At 41.2% G+C, this 13,536-nt stretch overlaps 1 protein-coding gene across 1 annotated transcript in view; it reads right to left on the minus strand.

Annotated features, from left to right (window-relative positions):
- Positions 1-12,461, minus strand: part of sestd1 (SEC14 and spectrin domains 1) — a 30,640-nt gene extending 18,179 nt beyond the window's left edge. The window contains exons 1-8 of the mRNA XM_084085153.1: positions 12,169-12,461; positions 8,276-8,375; positions 2,573-2,681; positions 2,307-2,397; positions 1,378-1,491; positions 1,041-1,154; positions 629-723; positions 459-514 (exon numbers count right to left, since the gene is read on the minus strand). Of these exons, the coding sequence (XP_083941279.1) occupies positions 459-514; positions 629-723; positions 1,041-1,154; positions 1,378-1,491; positions 2,307-2,397; positions 2,573-2,681; positions 8,276-8,345 (649 nt within the window). The 5' untranslated portion in view covers positions 8,346-8,375; positions 12,169-12,461. The remainder of the gene's footprint in view (positions 1-458; positions 515-628; positions 724-1,040; positions 1,155-1,377; positions 1,492-2,306; positions 2,398-2,572; positions 2,682-8,275; positions 8,376-12,168) is intronic.
- Between the last annotated feature and the right edge of the window lie 1,075 nt (positions 12,462-13,536).

Raw genomic sequence — 13,536 nt, forward strand, 5'->3', positions numbered from 1 at the left:
ACTAATATCGGCAACTACGCACAGAGTGCCGCGCTATGAGCTTGTAGATCTGCTATTTTTTGAAAAATCGTGAAAATGTGTGCAAATCTTTGAATATATATATTTTTCAAAGCGAACATTTTGAACTCAAATCTTTGCTTCTGGGGATTCTACAAATGTCAGTGGTTCACAAACATTTGTCATGTCAAGGACCCCCCAAAATGATATGTATTTGTTCACGGACCCCCCCCAACCCCCATCTCATAATATTTTTATCCAGGGACCCCCAGAAGCAAAGATTTGAGTTAAATTTGCACAAATGTTCAGGATTTTGCAAAAATTGCAGATCTACTTGTATATCTGCTATTTTTTAATAGCCAGAGAAATCTAAAAATGACACACAGATGCGGTCCCGGTCTCAATGGGTTAAAGGATCACTGCTTCACTCTGTTCTAAAAATAGTAGATTGTAGTTTGTACCAGTCTGTAGGACGGCCTCGGGGTCAAAAGAAGGCAGGAAATTACAGTCAGCTGACCTGGAGGGAGAAGACAGTCTGTCAGTCAGATAAACAGTCAGTAAGACAGACGGACACACAGACAGACATGTTTGATGTGAAATAAATGCACATAAATGGTAATAGTGTACTAACTTGTCTTTGTCCATGGGAGTGGTCTTGTCGCTGTCAGTCATGACCGACAGCTCGTCAAGCAGAGAGGTGGACTCTTTAGTGAACTTCTCAAACACCTGAGGGGGCGGAGCCAAGAGGACACATGAACAGCTTCCTCGTTAAGAATGAAGCCTTACACTAATTATTCAATTCAATTCTTGATTTTAGACACATGGGAGGTCCATAACAATAAAAACACAATAAAATAAAAATACTCACACACCCACTAGAATTTAATGTTGGCCCTGATGCAGAAAAGGTTGGTAACCTCTGATCTAGAATAACCTAGTTATCTACTTAGTTAATCAGATAACCTTGTTTAACATACAGTAGTTATCCTACTTATCTAGTTAGTTAACCTGATTAACCAGTTTAATCCAGTTGAGCTACTTACCAGTCTCTTGTTGAGCCAGTCGATGTGGTCGTAATCTAAACTTCCTCCAAACTCATCAGTCAACTGACACGGTTCAATGTAACGCGTCAGCTTATTGGCCGATACCAGGATCACCTGACAGGCAGCAGGAAGAGCGATACAGAAAGGCAGATAGATTGAGCGGTTATCAGTAGTTTGCATCGATTTGTATGTTGATAACTGATAATTTAATAACTTATCTATACATCTCAGTAGTGGTGTCACAAACTATTGTCCCTTTGCAGGAATTGAGATATTAAACCGAGTCTGATTGGTTATCAATCATACTGAGGTGCACAGACAGCCAATCAGATCTCACCTCAAAGCCCAGGCGGTCCTTCTCTTTCCAGAAGCAAAAATGAGTAACTTTCTTATCCCAGAATTCATCTGGTTTCACCACACACACCAAGGAGACCTCTGCTGGGATGACACTCTACACACACACACACACACACACACACACACACACACACACACACACACACACACACACACACACACACACACACACACACACACACACACACACACACACACACACACACACACACACACCTCAACATAATGTCCAAACATATTTCACCCATAATCCTTCTAGACTGTATTGTGTCACATCTCCTACTTGTCACAGTGAATGTACCTAACCTAATAGACTAGTGTCACAGTGAATGTGGTCCTACATACTGGACTGGAGTCACAGTTAAAAAGTTAGTGTAAGTGATATTTTATGGTTATGGTTTTTAAAGATTTGTTCTATAAGCTCTATATTGCGATAGTAATTGGGATAGTAATCAATGTTATAGAGTGTTTGTTCAGTAACAGGGGTCTCCCCGTCTCTACAGCTATTCAACAGAAAATATATTTTCAGGTGGGTTGCCAATTTCCTCCAATCAGGAGGGAGTATCAATTAATTCATCAGCTTCAATGTTATAGTGTTTCAGTTACAAGTTTCTGCTAATTTCTTTCCAATTTCACTTGTTTATCCTGTATCCTATATGAGTTCTCTCTCCTGAATGTATAAAAGTGGTATCCAGACCTGAAAATGCATTTTCTGTTTACTTAAGAGCTGGAGAGACAGGGAGACTACTGTTACTGAACAAACACTAAACAGAGTTTATAGCAATGATTATTATCTGAATATAGAGCTCTTTAATACTTAACACTTATTTGAACAAAAATAATATCACTTACTGCACCTTTAATGTTGTCTTACCTATTGGACTGGTGTCACAATTAATGTTGTCCTACCTGCAACATCAGCACCACAGTCTTTACGATGTTCCACTGAGATTTACGACCGTCGACAATGACAGTAAAACCACGAGATTTACACTTCTCACTGTGAAAGACAGAGGTAACAGATGAGTTATTTGCAATTTTGCATGTGTGTGTGTGTGTGTGTGTGTGTGTGTGTGTGTGTGTGTGTGTGTGTGTGTGTGTGTGTGTGTGTGTTTGTGTGTGTGTGTGTGTACGCACATGCATGCGTGCATGTTATGGTGTGCGTGTGTGTGTACCTGGGTATAGACAGGAGGTAATTGAGTGTTGTACTCAGCTCCTCCATGCTGGTCTGATCTGAGCACAGAGGGATGGTCAGGATGAGGCCGCTGCGTCTGTCCTTCCCTCCTACAGACAGACAGACAGAAACAGATGATTAATCAAAACAGTAATCAATAGAATAATCGCTAAGAAATGAATTGATGGTCACAGGCTCAGCCCTAGTAGCCATTCTCCGGCTCTCTGGTGTGGTCTGGTAGGAGTGTCCCCTCTTTTTTGCTTTCACTTGATTTACCCAGGGAGATATGCAGCCGAGCGGTGGAAAAAGTAATCATCGAGTGGCTATTTTCAAATGGCCAAAATGTATATAGGGCTGAAGTGGTTAAAGTATGTTTTGGAATAATAATCCAAATCTATAAAGTAACTATGGTAGTAACTAAAGTTTTCAATTAATTGTAGTGGAGTAAAAGTACAATATTTGCCTCTGAGATGTATAGTGGAGTAGAAGTAAAAGTACTGAAATTTGGAAATACTCAAGTAAAGTCAAAATACCTCAGAATTAGTACAGTACTTGAGTAAATGCACTTAGTTACTTTCCACCACTGGAGATATGTAAGCTGTAAACCTGCAAGAACTAACAGTGACAGATCAGGTCGCTGACAGCTGTTCTTTTACAGTTAGCAGTTGCTGACAGACGGTAATGTTCGGTTGTCCTCTCAAGTTGTCTTTGCTACAGGGCGTGTACAAATAAGTAACATGCTTATTATGCATTGTAATTATGCAACATAATTGTCTTTTCATGCAACACTGAATTTGGGGGCTGGAACTCATGACTTTGGTGTTCGTAAAATGCTGGCTACAGCACCTGGAGGAGGTGGAGAGGGGGGGGGGGGGGACCAGCACTGTGACGGCCAAATGACTGTCGTCAGCAGGAATACGAACACACAGGGACGCACAAGTTTTTTTTTTAAAAACATACTCAGTTCCATTTGGGAACGACATCCGACATCTACTCTTCATGGAGTACATTTTTTGTACCGAATTAACCGAATGAAAGTAACAAAAAACAAATAAAAAAGTAACAAAACTCATACATACGCAATTACGCATACACACACACTGAGCACGCATGCGCGCGTGTGCATGCGTCCCCTTCGGTTCTAAAATGTCCTCTGCGTCCCTTCGAACACAGACATGTACATGAAAGGCAGTGAGATGCAGGGCTGTCATGATCACAACATTTTAGCTGATGATTACTTACAAATAATTGCAATTAATGATTTAATTGTGTTTTTGGCATTGACCTTTGGAACTAAATAAAAATGACATTACTGTTTGGCTTTTGGCTTTGTGAACAAAATCTATTGCCAAAACAGGCCTGTGATGTATAACCAAAGAAGACAAACATTTTGGCTTCTGCCTTCCTCAGCAGCTTAGACATAATTTGGCTAATAGAGAAAACAACAGAATGATATGGGCTATAACAGTGGTTCACAAACTTTTTCATGTCAAGGACCCCCAAATTGACACTTATTAGCCGAAGGACCCCCATTTGAAAAGATATGCCATGGACCCCCATAAGAGGGTTAGATTTTTACAGCTACAGTGTGTTTTGTAGAGTTTTCAACCATTTTAATTTCAAGGACCCCCAGTTTGACATGCATTAGGCTACGGACCCCCATTTAATGGCATTTCTATCTCTGGGACCCCAATTTGTATAGTAAAATCAATGTTAATTTAACTCTGAGAGTGTACAAATGGAACCAAATGGACCTGTTAGGGTCCATTTGGTTCCATATGTTGTACACTCTCGAGTTACAGACTCATAAGGGTCCATTTGGTTCCTCACTATCTATCATTCAGCTGGGGACCCCCTGGAACTCCCTCAAGGACCCCTGAGGTCCCCGGGCCCCACTTTGAGAACCACTGAGTTAACATATATAATCTTATTCAGTTATTCAGCCACAAATGAGAAAGAACCATGACACAGCATCTGACCTTGACAGTAGACTATAGACCACAAGCATAGATGCATCAACAAAAAATGATTTTTCAGATTTGTTTTCTGATTTGAAAATAATAGTTATCATTAAAAAAAAGGTTTCCATATCCAGGGAATGAAGAGAGACATGGCTTTGCTGTTTGGTGTCTATGTGTAAATTATTATTAACCTTATCTTTCTCTATGTCGTCCTCATGCTTTCATAATGTAACTTCATAATGAAATGCAACTTCCCTTTCAAACGGCACACAATACAGATGTAGATATTCCCTGGTCCCATCCATATCGTTGCTGTCGGATGTCCAAAACAGTTATTTTTCAGGATTCAAATAAAGAAAATAGCAGATCTACAAACTCGAAACGCGGCGTGAAGCATTGCGTTAAGATTTTTGATACGTTTGTGTGACGCTGTAGTATGATCAAGTAAGGCATTCATTTGCGAAAAAACACAAAAAAGTTAAAATATGGACATAAGAGGTTTCTGCTCGACAGCAACGATATGCTATTCTCACTACCTTTGTGAGACACTCTTGCATGATGAATTAGGACATTAATTTACGAAAGAAAAAACATGCCTCCATGTCTCGAGGCATGGATTCTCCACCCCCAGTGAATCAAACCCTGCCGATGTCTACTACTAATTAGGCTATAGACAACATATCATGGCCAGGTCATTGATTTTTTATAACTGGTGTTTTGCAGGTCACTGCATTCATTTCTCCAGGGCGGGCCAGCAGTCTGCTGACATAGCATGTTGTAGTCAGGTTTGTCCTATGTTGCTCCGAAGTACCGATACGGGGGAAATTCGATGTAATGCCATTGACTGATGGATTGGTTTATTTATATTATGATTTTATGGATGAAGAAGACAAATCCAAGGGATAACATGTTAAAGTGAGAAATACTTAAGTTTCCAACATGGTCCGTGATCTCAGGAAAACAGGACAGACAACAACACAAACAAAAAACTTAATGAAAAAAACATTGGTTCTCAAAGTGGGGTCCGTGGACCCCAAGAGGGTGGGGTCTTGGGGGGTACAAGCTCATAGTGCGTAACTTTGTGCCATTCTATGAGCTTGTAGATCTGCTATTTTAGAAAAATCGTTATTATATTAAAATCTTTTTTTTTTTTTAAAGCAAACATTTTTAACTCAAATCTAGAGGTCCCTGGCACAAAATATTTTTGCGATGGGGGGTCTGCAGCCAAATACATTTCATTTTGGGGGTCCTTGACATGAAAAGGTTTAAGAACCACTGTCATACAATACCAGCCTGTCATTTCCTAAACTGGCTATCATAGCCCAGAGATAAGCCCAGACCTGACCTCAAAAACCGCTCTGGATTGTGACATTTTGACGATAAGTGGAAGGCTGGTCCACAGTAAGGTCCCTGTATTTAAAAAAGCTCTGAGCAACGCCGTTCCCTCGCGGCACCTCGCATGAGCGCACACAGACAGACCCTGATGTAGTGCACCAGTATGAACCATGGATTAGAGAGACAGATGTATCAGTTTGGCCCATATAACGGCTGTCATTTGACTTTTTTGGATGGCAGCTGTATTGGGAATTATGCAGCCCATGTGTTCCGACTTGAGTTTTAACCTTTAAAAATGTTTCCAATATAGCCAATCTATAAGCATGCTATGCGTTGTCAGCTTGTAGTAGCCAATAGTGCTTAAGTGGTTAAATCTAGTAGGTTCAAGTTAAACACTCTCAAATATGTGTCAAAACATTGGTATTCGGTGCTCTAGGACTCTTCAAAATCTGGCTCGGCATCGGACTCAAAACTCTGGCCTGGGTCGTCGGGCTCTAGTATGAACCATGGATATCTGGGAGCAGCGCCACTGATGATGTTATACATGAGTTTAAGTTTCACATGTACAGGCAGCAGGCCCACCTTCTACTGTATGAGCTCTGGGACATTTAGAATGCATCTCTGATGTTATTTTGCACAACCTGCCTTCTTGTTCCTTACAGTATCTTCGTTGTCAAGCCGCTGGACCATGCAGAAAAGGCATTATAGACGTGGCACTGTAGTTTGTAATTGTAATGTCAGACAAGCCTCATTCAGCGATACAGCAATGTGAGTTCACAGTCACTCTTGGATAGTACTTTCTCTGCAATAAATTCATCCCGAGAGTGACTGATCCAGACAGAGCAACACCGAGGTATGTGACACAAGCCTCCTGTCATCTCCCGTCACACTTTTTACTGGTGAATGCTGGCAGAAATTGCTGTTGAGAGCTTGTACTGCTACAGTAGCCTAGCAGCGGAGTAAGATGGTGTTATACCGACCAGGTCATTATTATTATTGTACATTTTAAGTCTGTGTTACTGTAGAATTGTGTGCCTTGATAACAACATAGAACAACAAGCAATGCATACAAGAGTGTCCATATTACCATTATTATTATTATATTTCCCCATCCAATAATGTCCTATTATCTTAAGAACTAGCACCCTACCGTCCCGATTCTGTGGCAAACATTCAGCGAAAATAGCAGATCTACAAGCACACAATCCATAAGCTTAAGCATGGCTATTTTCAGTGAAGTGATTTGGTGAGATTTAGAGAGAAATACTAACAGACCGAGTATTGAGCCCTGGGGGATGCCGGTCAACCAATGGAAGTAGGTCAGAGAGGCTTATTGTAGTCGTTATGCTAATTAATTCCTCCTCACACATTTCTGTTTGTTGTCGCTGCTGTTGTATCCTACTGGCTCACCTGCAAGTGAGGACTGAGGAGCCCCCAACGGGAGGTCGTAGCACCTCTGTCCCGCCAAACATTACCTGCTGACAGGTGCCGTCCCAGCCCGTAGGAGTACGTGTACCCTCCCCACCCTGAACACGGCCAAAAGTGGTCATAATGTATAGCCGCTCGACAAAGCTAGATGCACCGTGGTAGATTTGAGCCCCCAGACTCTGCTAAATTTGATTATTACGGTAAGAAGATTGACCAGACTACTTTCTGCTAATTAAATTGAAACAGAAAGTTGTACAGTGGTCTGTTAGTCACAACAGTGACCACAGAGTCAGACCACAGAGTATTCAACGACCGCTCTTGTGTGTAATAAATAAATAAATAAATAACTGAAAACTAAAGTAGCTTGTTGGTGAGTAGGCATAACCTACAACTGCACTGTGAAGCTTGCATACGGTGCCCAAGCCTCCAGAACCGAGAGGGATAAGTAAAGCATGAATATCCTCGTCCTCGTGGCCGACTCTGGAAGTTCAGCTTACCACGGCTGGGACCAGATACATGAATGAGGCTCGACACACGAGCTTGCGCAGAGGGTTGCGCACGGAGGTGTGATTACGCATTCGAGACGACGCGTAATCACATAAGTACACAGCAACTCCATAGAAGTGAGTGGGCGGAGATTTCCGGTTACCACTCTAGTTCTTTTGTAACTCTATGGGCAATTGGGCATACCACTGTATGCATGCAAGCACTCTGCTGCGCCTAGTGGCTACCATCATCACATGCACGATATCACAATGCTATGTTATGGTCAACCCCTACCCCTACCCACCACCCGCCAAACTGTGAGTGACTTTGAAGTGGCACCATGACTACAGTACCAACACCACCACAATGTGTGAGTGTGTGTGTGTGTGTGTGTGTGTGTGTGTGTGTGTGTGTGTGTGTGTGTGTGTGTGTGTGTGTGTGTGTGTGTGTGTGTGTGTGTGTGTGTGTGTGTGTGTGTGTGTGTGCAACGTTACCTGAGAGGAAGGCTAGTTTCTTCTTCAGAATGGGGAGAATGTTGGTTGCTTCCATGTTGACCATCGACATTCTTCAGAAGACGGGACTTGAGTTTATCTCCTGTTGTACAGAAATACATTGTTTATCATCTACTGCTCACTCACAGCTTCTGTCTGAGATGAAGAGGTTATTTTGAGATGTCAGGGGATATAATGAGATGCCAGGGGCGCAGGGGTATAGATATCCTATATTGCTATTGCTATATGAGGGGGTATTTTGAGATGTCTGGGGAAAGGCTACAAACAAAGAGTGATCCTGTTCCATTTGAAAGTTAAACATTTTCATATGGACAATAAATATGAAGAAATCACGTTATTTTGTCATGGCTCTGAAAGAAGTAGACTTCTATGAGAAATCGCTGGAGCAATCAGGGCCAAATTTCTTGTGGGCTAATGTAGAATCCCACATATGTTCTATATTTTTTCAAATGTTTAACTTTTTCTTATAATGGCAGTCAAAGGGGCTTGGATTGCCCAAATGTGGGCATGGATGACATCATCTGTTGAAAAGGGGTTGAATTGCGCTGAATACGGAGTCATCAATCATAACAGTCATGAAGTCATGTCCTTATAGGAGCCAGTCTTGTTATTATTCATGTTAACAGCAGCACTTAAATAATGTGTTTTTGAGCATAATAGATATTGCACACATTCAAAGGCATAGCATGCAAATTTGGCCTGTGTTTACATAACACAACAATACATAACATTTTTACCATCTCCCTCTATACCAGCAGTCAGGGATGTTTTTGGGCAGCCAAAACAAGAAAGTACAGTCAAGAGGGTCATGTCACTGTTTTGTTTTGGTTGCCCAAAAACATCCCTGTCTACCAAAAAGAAAAAACACTACTCCAGTGGCTGATGACTGCAGGTGTAGAGGGAAAATGATGGGTGCGATGTGATGCAAGAGTGCGGTCTAGCCAACACTAACTCAGGACTCCTGAATCGCTGCCCTCCACACCCTCCTGTCTGAGCTCTGCAGTGTTGTTAGCTTCGCTGTCGCGCCACAGTGCATCTATGTAGGTGGGGCGCCCATTTCCTTTGCTGGCTTTGGCCTGGGTTGGCTCCCACAGAGTCAGTGTGCTTGCCGCCAGTTCCGGGTGCCTGACGCAGTGCCCAGCCCTCTCTGACCTTGTCTGTGACCCGTGGCAGGTCCCCGTAGAGGTCCACGTTTCTGATGTGGTATCCCATATATGTTTTAACCCAATGATAAACACAAGGCAAAGTTACATACTATGCCTTTAACTGCTCCAGTGGAGCTACTCTGTGGGCAATAGTATACATCCATATACACACTGGTCAGCTCCCAGTACAAAAGTATAACATTGTGGTTGTACTGATCAGCTCCCAGTACAACATTATAACGCACTGTGGTTGTACTGGTCAGCTCCCAGTACAACATTATAACACACTGTGGTTGTACTGGTCAGCTCCCAGTACAACATTATAACACACTGTGGTAGTACTGGTCAGCTCCCAGTACAACAGTACAACACTGTGGTTGTACTGGTCAGCTCCCAGTACAACATTATAACGCACTGTGGTTACATTATAACACACTGTGGTTGTACTGGTCAGCTCCCAGTACAACAGTACAACACTGTGGTTGTACTGGTCAGCTCCCAGTACAACATTATAACGCACTGTGGTTACATTATAACACACTGTGGTTGTACTGGTCAGCTCCCAGTACAACGGTACAACACTGTGGTTGTACTGGTCAGCTCCCAGTACAACATTATAACGCACTGTGGTTGTACTGGTCAGCTCCCAGTACAACAGTACAACACTGTGGTTGTACTGGTCGGCTCCCAGTACAACACTGTGGTTGTACTGGTCAGCTCCCAGTACGTACAACATTATAACACAATGTGATTACATTGGACAATGTGGTTGTACTGGTCAGCCCCCAGTACAACACTGTGGTTGTACTGGTCAGCCCCAGTACAACACTGTGGTTGTACTGGTCAGCTCCCAGTACAACACTGTGGTTATACTGGTCAGCTCCCAGGAGGCTATGCATGTAACTGTAGGACTGTGTGGAGCAGGGCGTTGCTGAAAAAGGATATTTGAGCTCAGTGAATCTACCCTGAATAAAAGGTCAATATGAATAAGAATGTATAACAAATTATGTAATGAAAAGAAAGAAAGATAATATTAGCCTGTTTTTATTTGTTCTAACTGGTTTAGGAACATCATTGTGTTGGGGTGGAACGCAAGAAACGAAATGTTACAATATTGGTTCTCCTCAGAATGTTACATTTCGAGCCCTGGTCAGAGGGTATATTGAGATATCAGGGGGTATTTATATTGCCCCTTCTGACCATGCTGCTTGAGGTCTTACTAGCCTTTCCAGGCTAATAATGCTACCTGTCCTGGAGATTCTGCTCAAACCCCCCATCTCAGCTGTTTTTAACACGTGTTTCAAGCCTGTCTGTTCCATAGGTATATACTTATATATTATGAATATTGTTACTTTTCTGTAATGTAGCATTACGCATTCAGCTAAGTTGACCGCTGAGCCATTTTACTTTAAGTTAACCAATGTATTATCACTTTATATTATCACCACTGCATTAACGTCATATGAACAGGGCTTTTTTTTTTTATAACAAAAGAGGTCATTTCAGGACGTAATTATATGGTTATTTGTTCACATTTCAGGCTATTTGAGGTCAGTGCTGCAGTACTCATACTGCAGCATTGGACCCAATGAAACGCTGGCTCGAGTCATTTCCCCCACAGACACATTGTTACGACCCAATTAATAACACACATTAATAAATAACCACCTGCACTGCTCTGTCTGCTTATATTTAATCATCACAATAATTTAAAAAACAATGACTATATTAGGGCGTCTAAGGATGATGATAATCCACATCATCTCTAGTACACACACAACCCACAGAATGTGTCATTGAAGACACCAGACACCGTCTCTCCAGTCTAGCTCTGGTCCATAGCAGGAGTTCTCCTTAACGCTATGTTACTTTCGCGCCGTTGCCAGAACACCCGCGGTAGCGCAGGCTGCGCAGCCTCTCGTCTGTAGTAAAATAAAATATATACACTTTCGCTACTCACCAAAACAAAGACGGTTTAAGAAGTTTAAAGCCTACTTTAAATAGTGGGGACACTCAGAGACCGCCACCTTACGTCTAAAATACACTTTTTGGCCAGAAAAGAAAATATTTCACCGGAAGGAAAAACTCCACTGCGCCCCCTACAGATTTGGTCAATAGACCAATTCCATTGACCACATCTGTAGAGGGCGCAGTGGAGCAACTCATTTTTTTTCCATCCGGTAGAATATTTTCTTTACGGTCCAAAAAGTATATTTTAGACGTAAGGTGGGGGGGTCAGAGTGTCCCCACTGAGGAAAATAGGCCTTCACCATCTTAAAACCGTCTTTGTTTTGGCGAGTAGCAAAAGTGTATTTCTTATTTTTTACTACAGACGAGAGGCTGCGCAGCCTGCGCTACCGCGGGTGTTCAGGCAACGGCTCTAAAGTAACATAGCGTAACCCCATCTAACTCTAGTATAGACCAGAGCTACGTCTAACCCTTACCCTACTACATTACATTATAATGATATATTACAGCATTTATATCACACATTATATGATACCAGATCATCTGTATACAGTAGAGAACACGACAACACAATAAGAAAAGCTGATCACATCGCATGGATCTTGTTTTAAAGCCTATTAATAAAGGGGGTCGGTTTGCAGTTGATGGCCCACAGACACAATGACCTACATTTATTTTACCCCTTTTTACTGATCACACACACACATACGTGTCGTTTGATTCCCTCGATCAGTGTCTATTATTAAGCTTTGTATTTCTTACCTCAGGCAGACATTGTGGAGATCAGGGCGGCGGAGAAACGGCTACAGTTGGAAACAAATGTTGCTTGTTCTTTTTCTCCCCCGATGTCCCCAATAATCTAAATAAATCTACCGACCGACACAGATTGTTAAATAAATAAATGATCGCAATAAAAAAAATAAACCCCACACTGGGATCGGAACACGGGTATTAAAAGACCGATAAAAGCTTCATCGGTGCAGTTTTTCTGGAGAAAACAACAAAATCACAACTAAACCGTTTTTTTAGTTGAAATGCAGAGAAAAGAAGCAGCGGTCAAGTTAGACATCACGGACTAAAACTGGACTTCCGGTCAAGACTTCAGAATAAAGTCAGTTCTCCCACAATATTACCGAGTTGTAAAATATTAAGTTATTAATATATACAGTGGTGGGAAAAGTACTTCTTTTTTTTTTTTACTGAAGTCAAAGTATCTGCAATGTAGAAATACTCTGTTACAAGTAAAAGTCCGGAATTCAAATAAGTACATTTAAGTACAAAAGTATTGGTATCAGAAATGTACCAAAAACTCATTATACAGAATGTCCATTTCACAAGTTCTCAAATGTATAAACATTTTTTGAAAATAGCAGATCTACAAGCTCACAACGTTGTGAGCTTGTAGAACTGCTATTTTCAAATTGCCAAAGTATGTAATCAAAATCTACAAAGTAACTAAAGTTGTCAAGACATTTTAATGGAGTAAAAATTACAATATTTGCTTTTGAGATGTAGTGGAGTAGAAGTAAAATGATAGAAAATTGGAAACACTCCAGTACAGTAAAAACTACCTCAAAATTGTACTTAAGTAGGCTACAGTACTTGAGTAAATGTTCTTAGTCCCCTATCTCCACCACTGGAGATAGGGGAATATAGTAATATGTATTAATGTGTATTATTTGTGTTGGTCAATATCTATATTCATTAATCTTATAAAACATATGTATATTTATGTGTTGGATTGGTGTACTGATTTCTAATATACCTGTACCTGTTCTGTAGGCCTACCTATATTAAAACATAAAAAATAATAAAAGGAACTTCCACAATTACCGAGTTTTAAAATATTAAACATCTTTATGAATATGATGCTATAAAACATGGTTAAGGATTTCCAATTTAGTTGGTTCTTAACAGTTGTATGTGTGATTTAAACTTTTGTGTTGCATAGGTAACCCTGCAGTAGCCAGTAGGCCCTATGTAGCCTAGTATGCCAACATGCACCGACTATTCCCCGTAGTAATTCATATTCTAATCTAGATGTTCAGACAAAAATCCAACTTCACACGTTTTATTTTGAAGAAGACTATAGCTCCTCATGTCATGCGTCTCGTTTGACGCAGCTGGCAG

The sequence above is a fragment of the Gymnoscopelus microlampas genome, assembly GCF_963454915.1.
Source record: "Gymnoscopelus microlampas genome assembly, chromosome: 17".
NCBI lineage: Eukaryota > Metazoa > Chordata > Actinopteri > Myctophiformes > Myctophidae > Gymnoscopelus > Gymnoscopelus microlampas.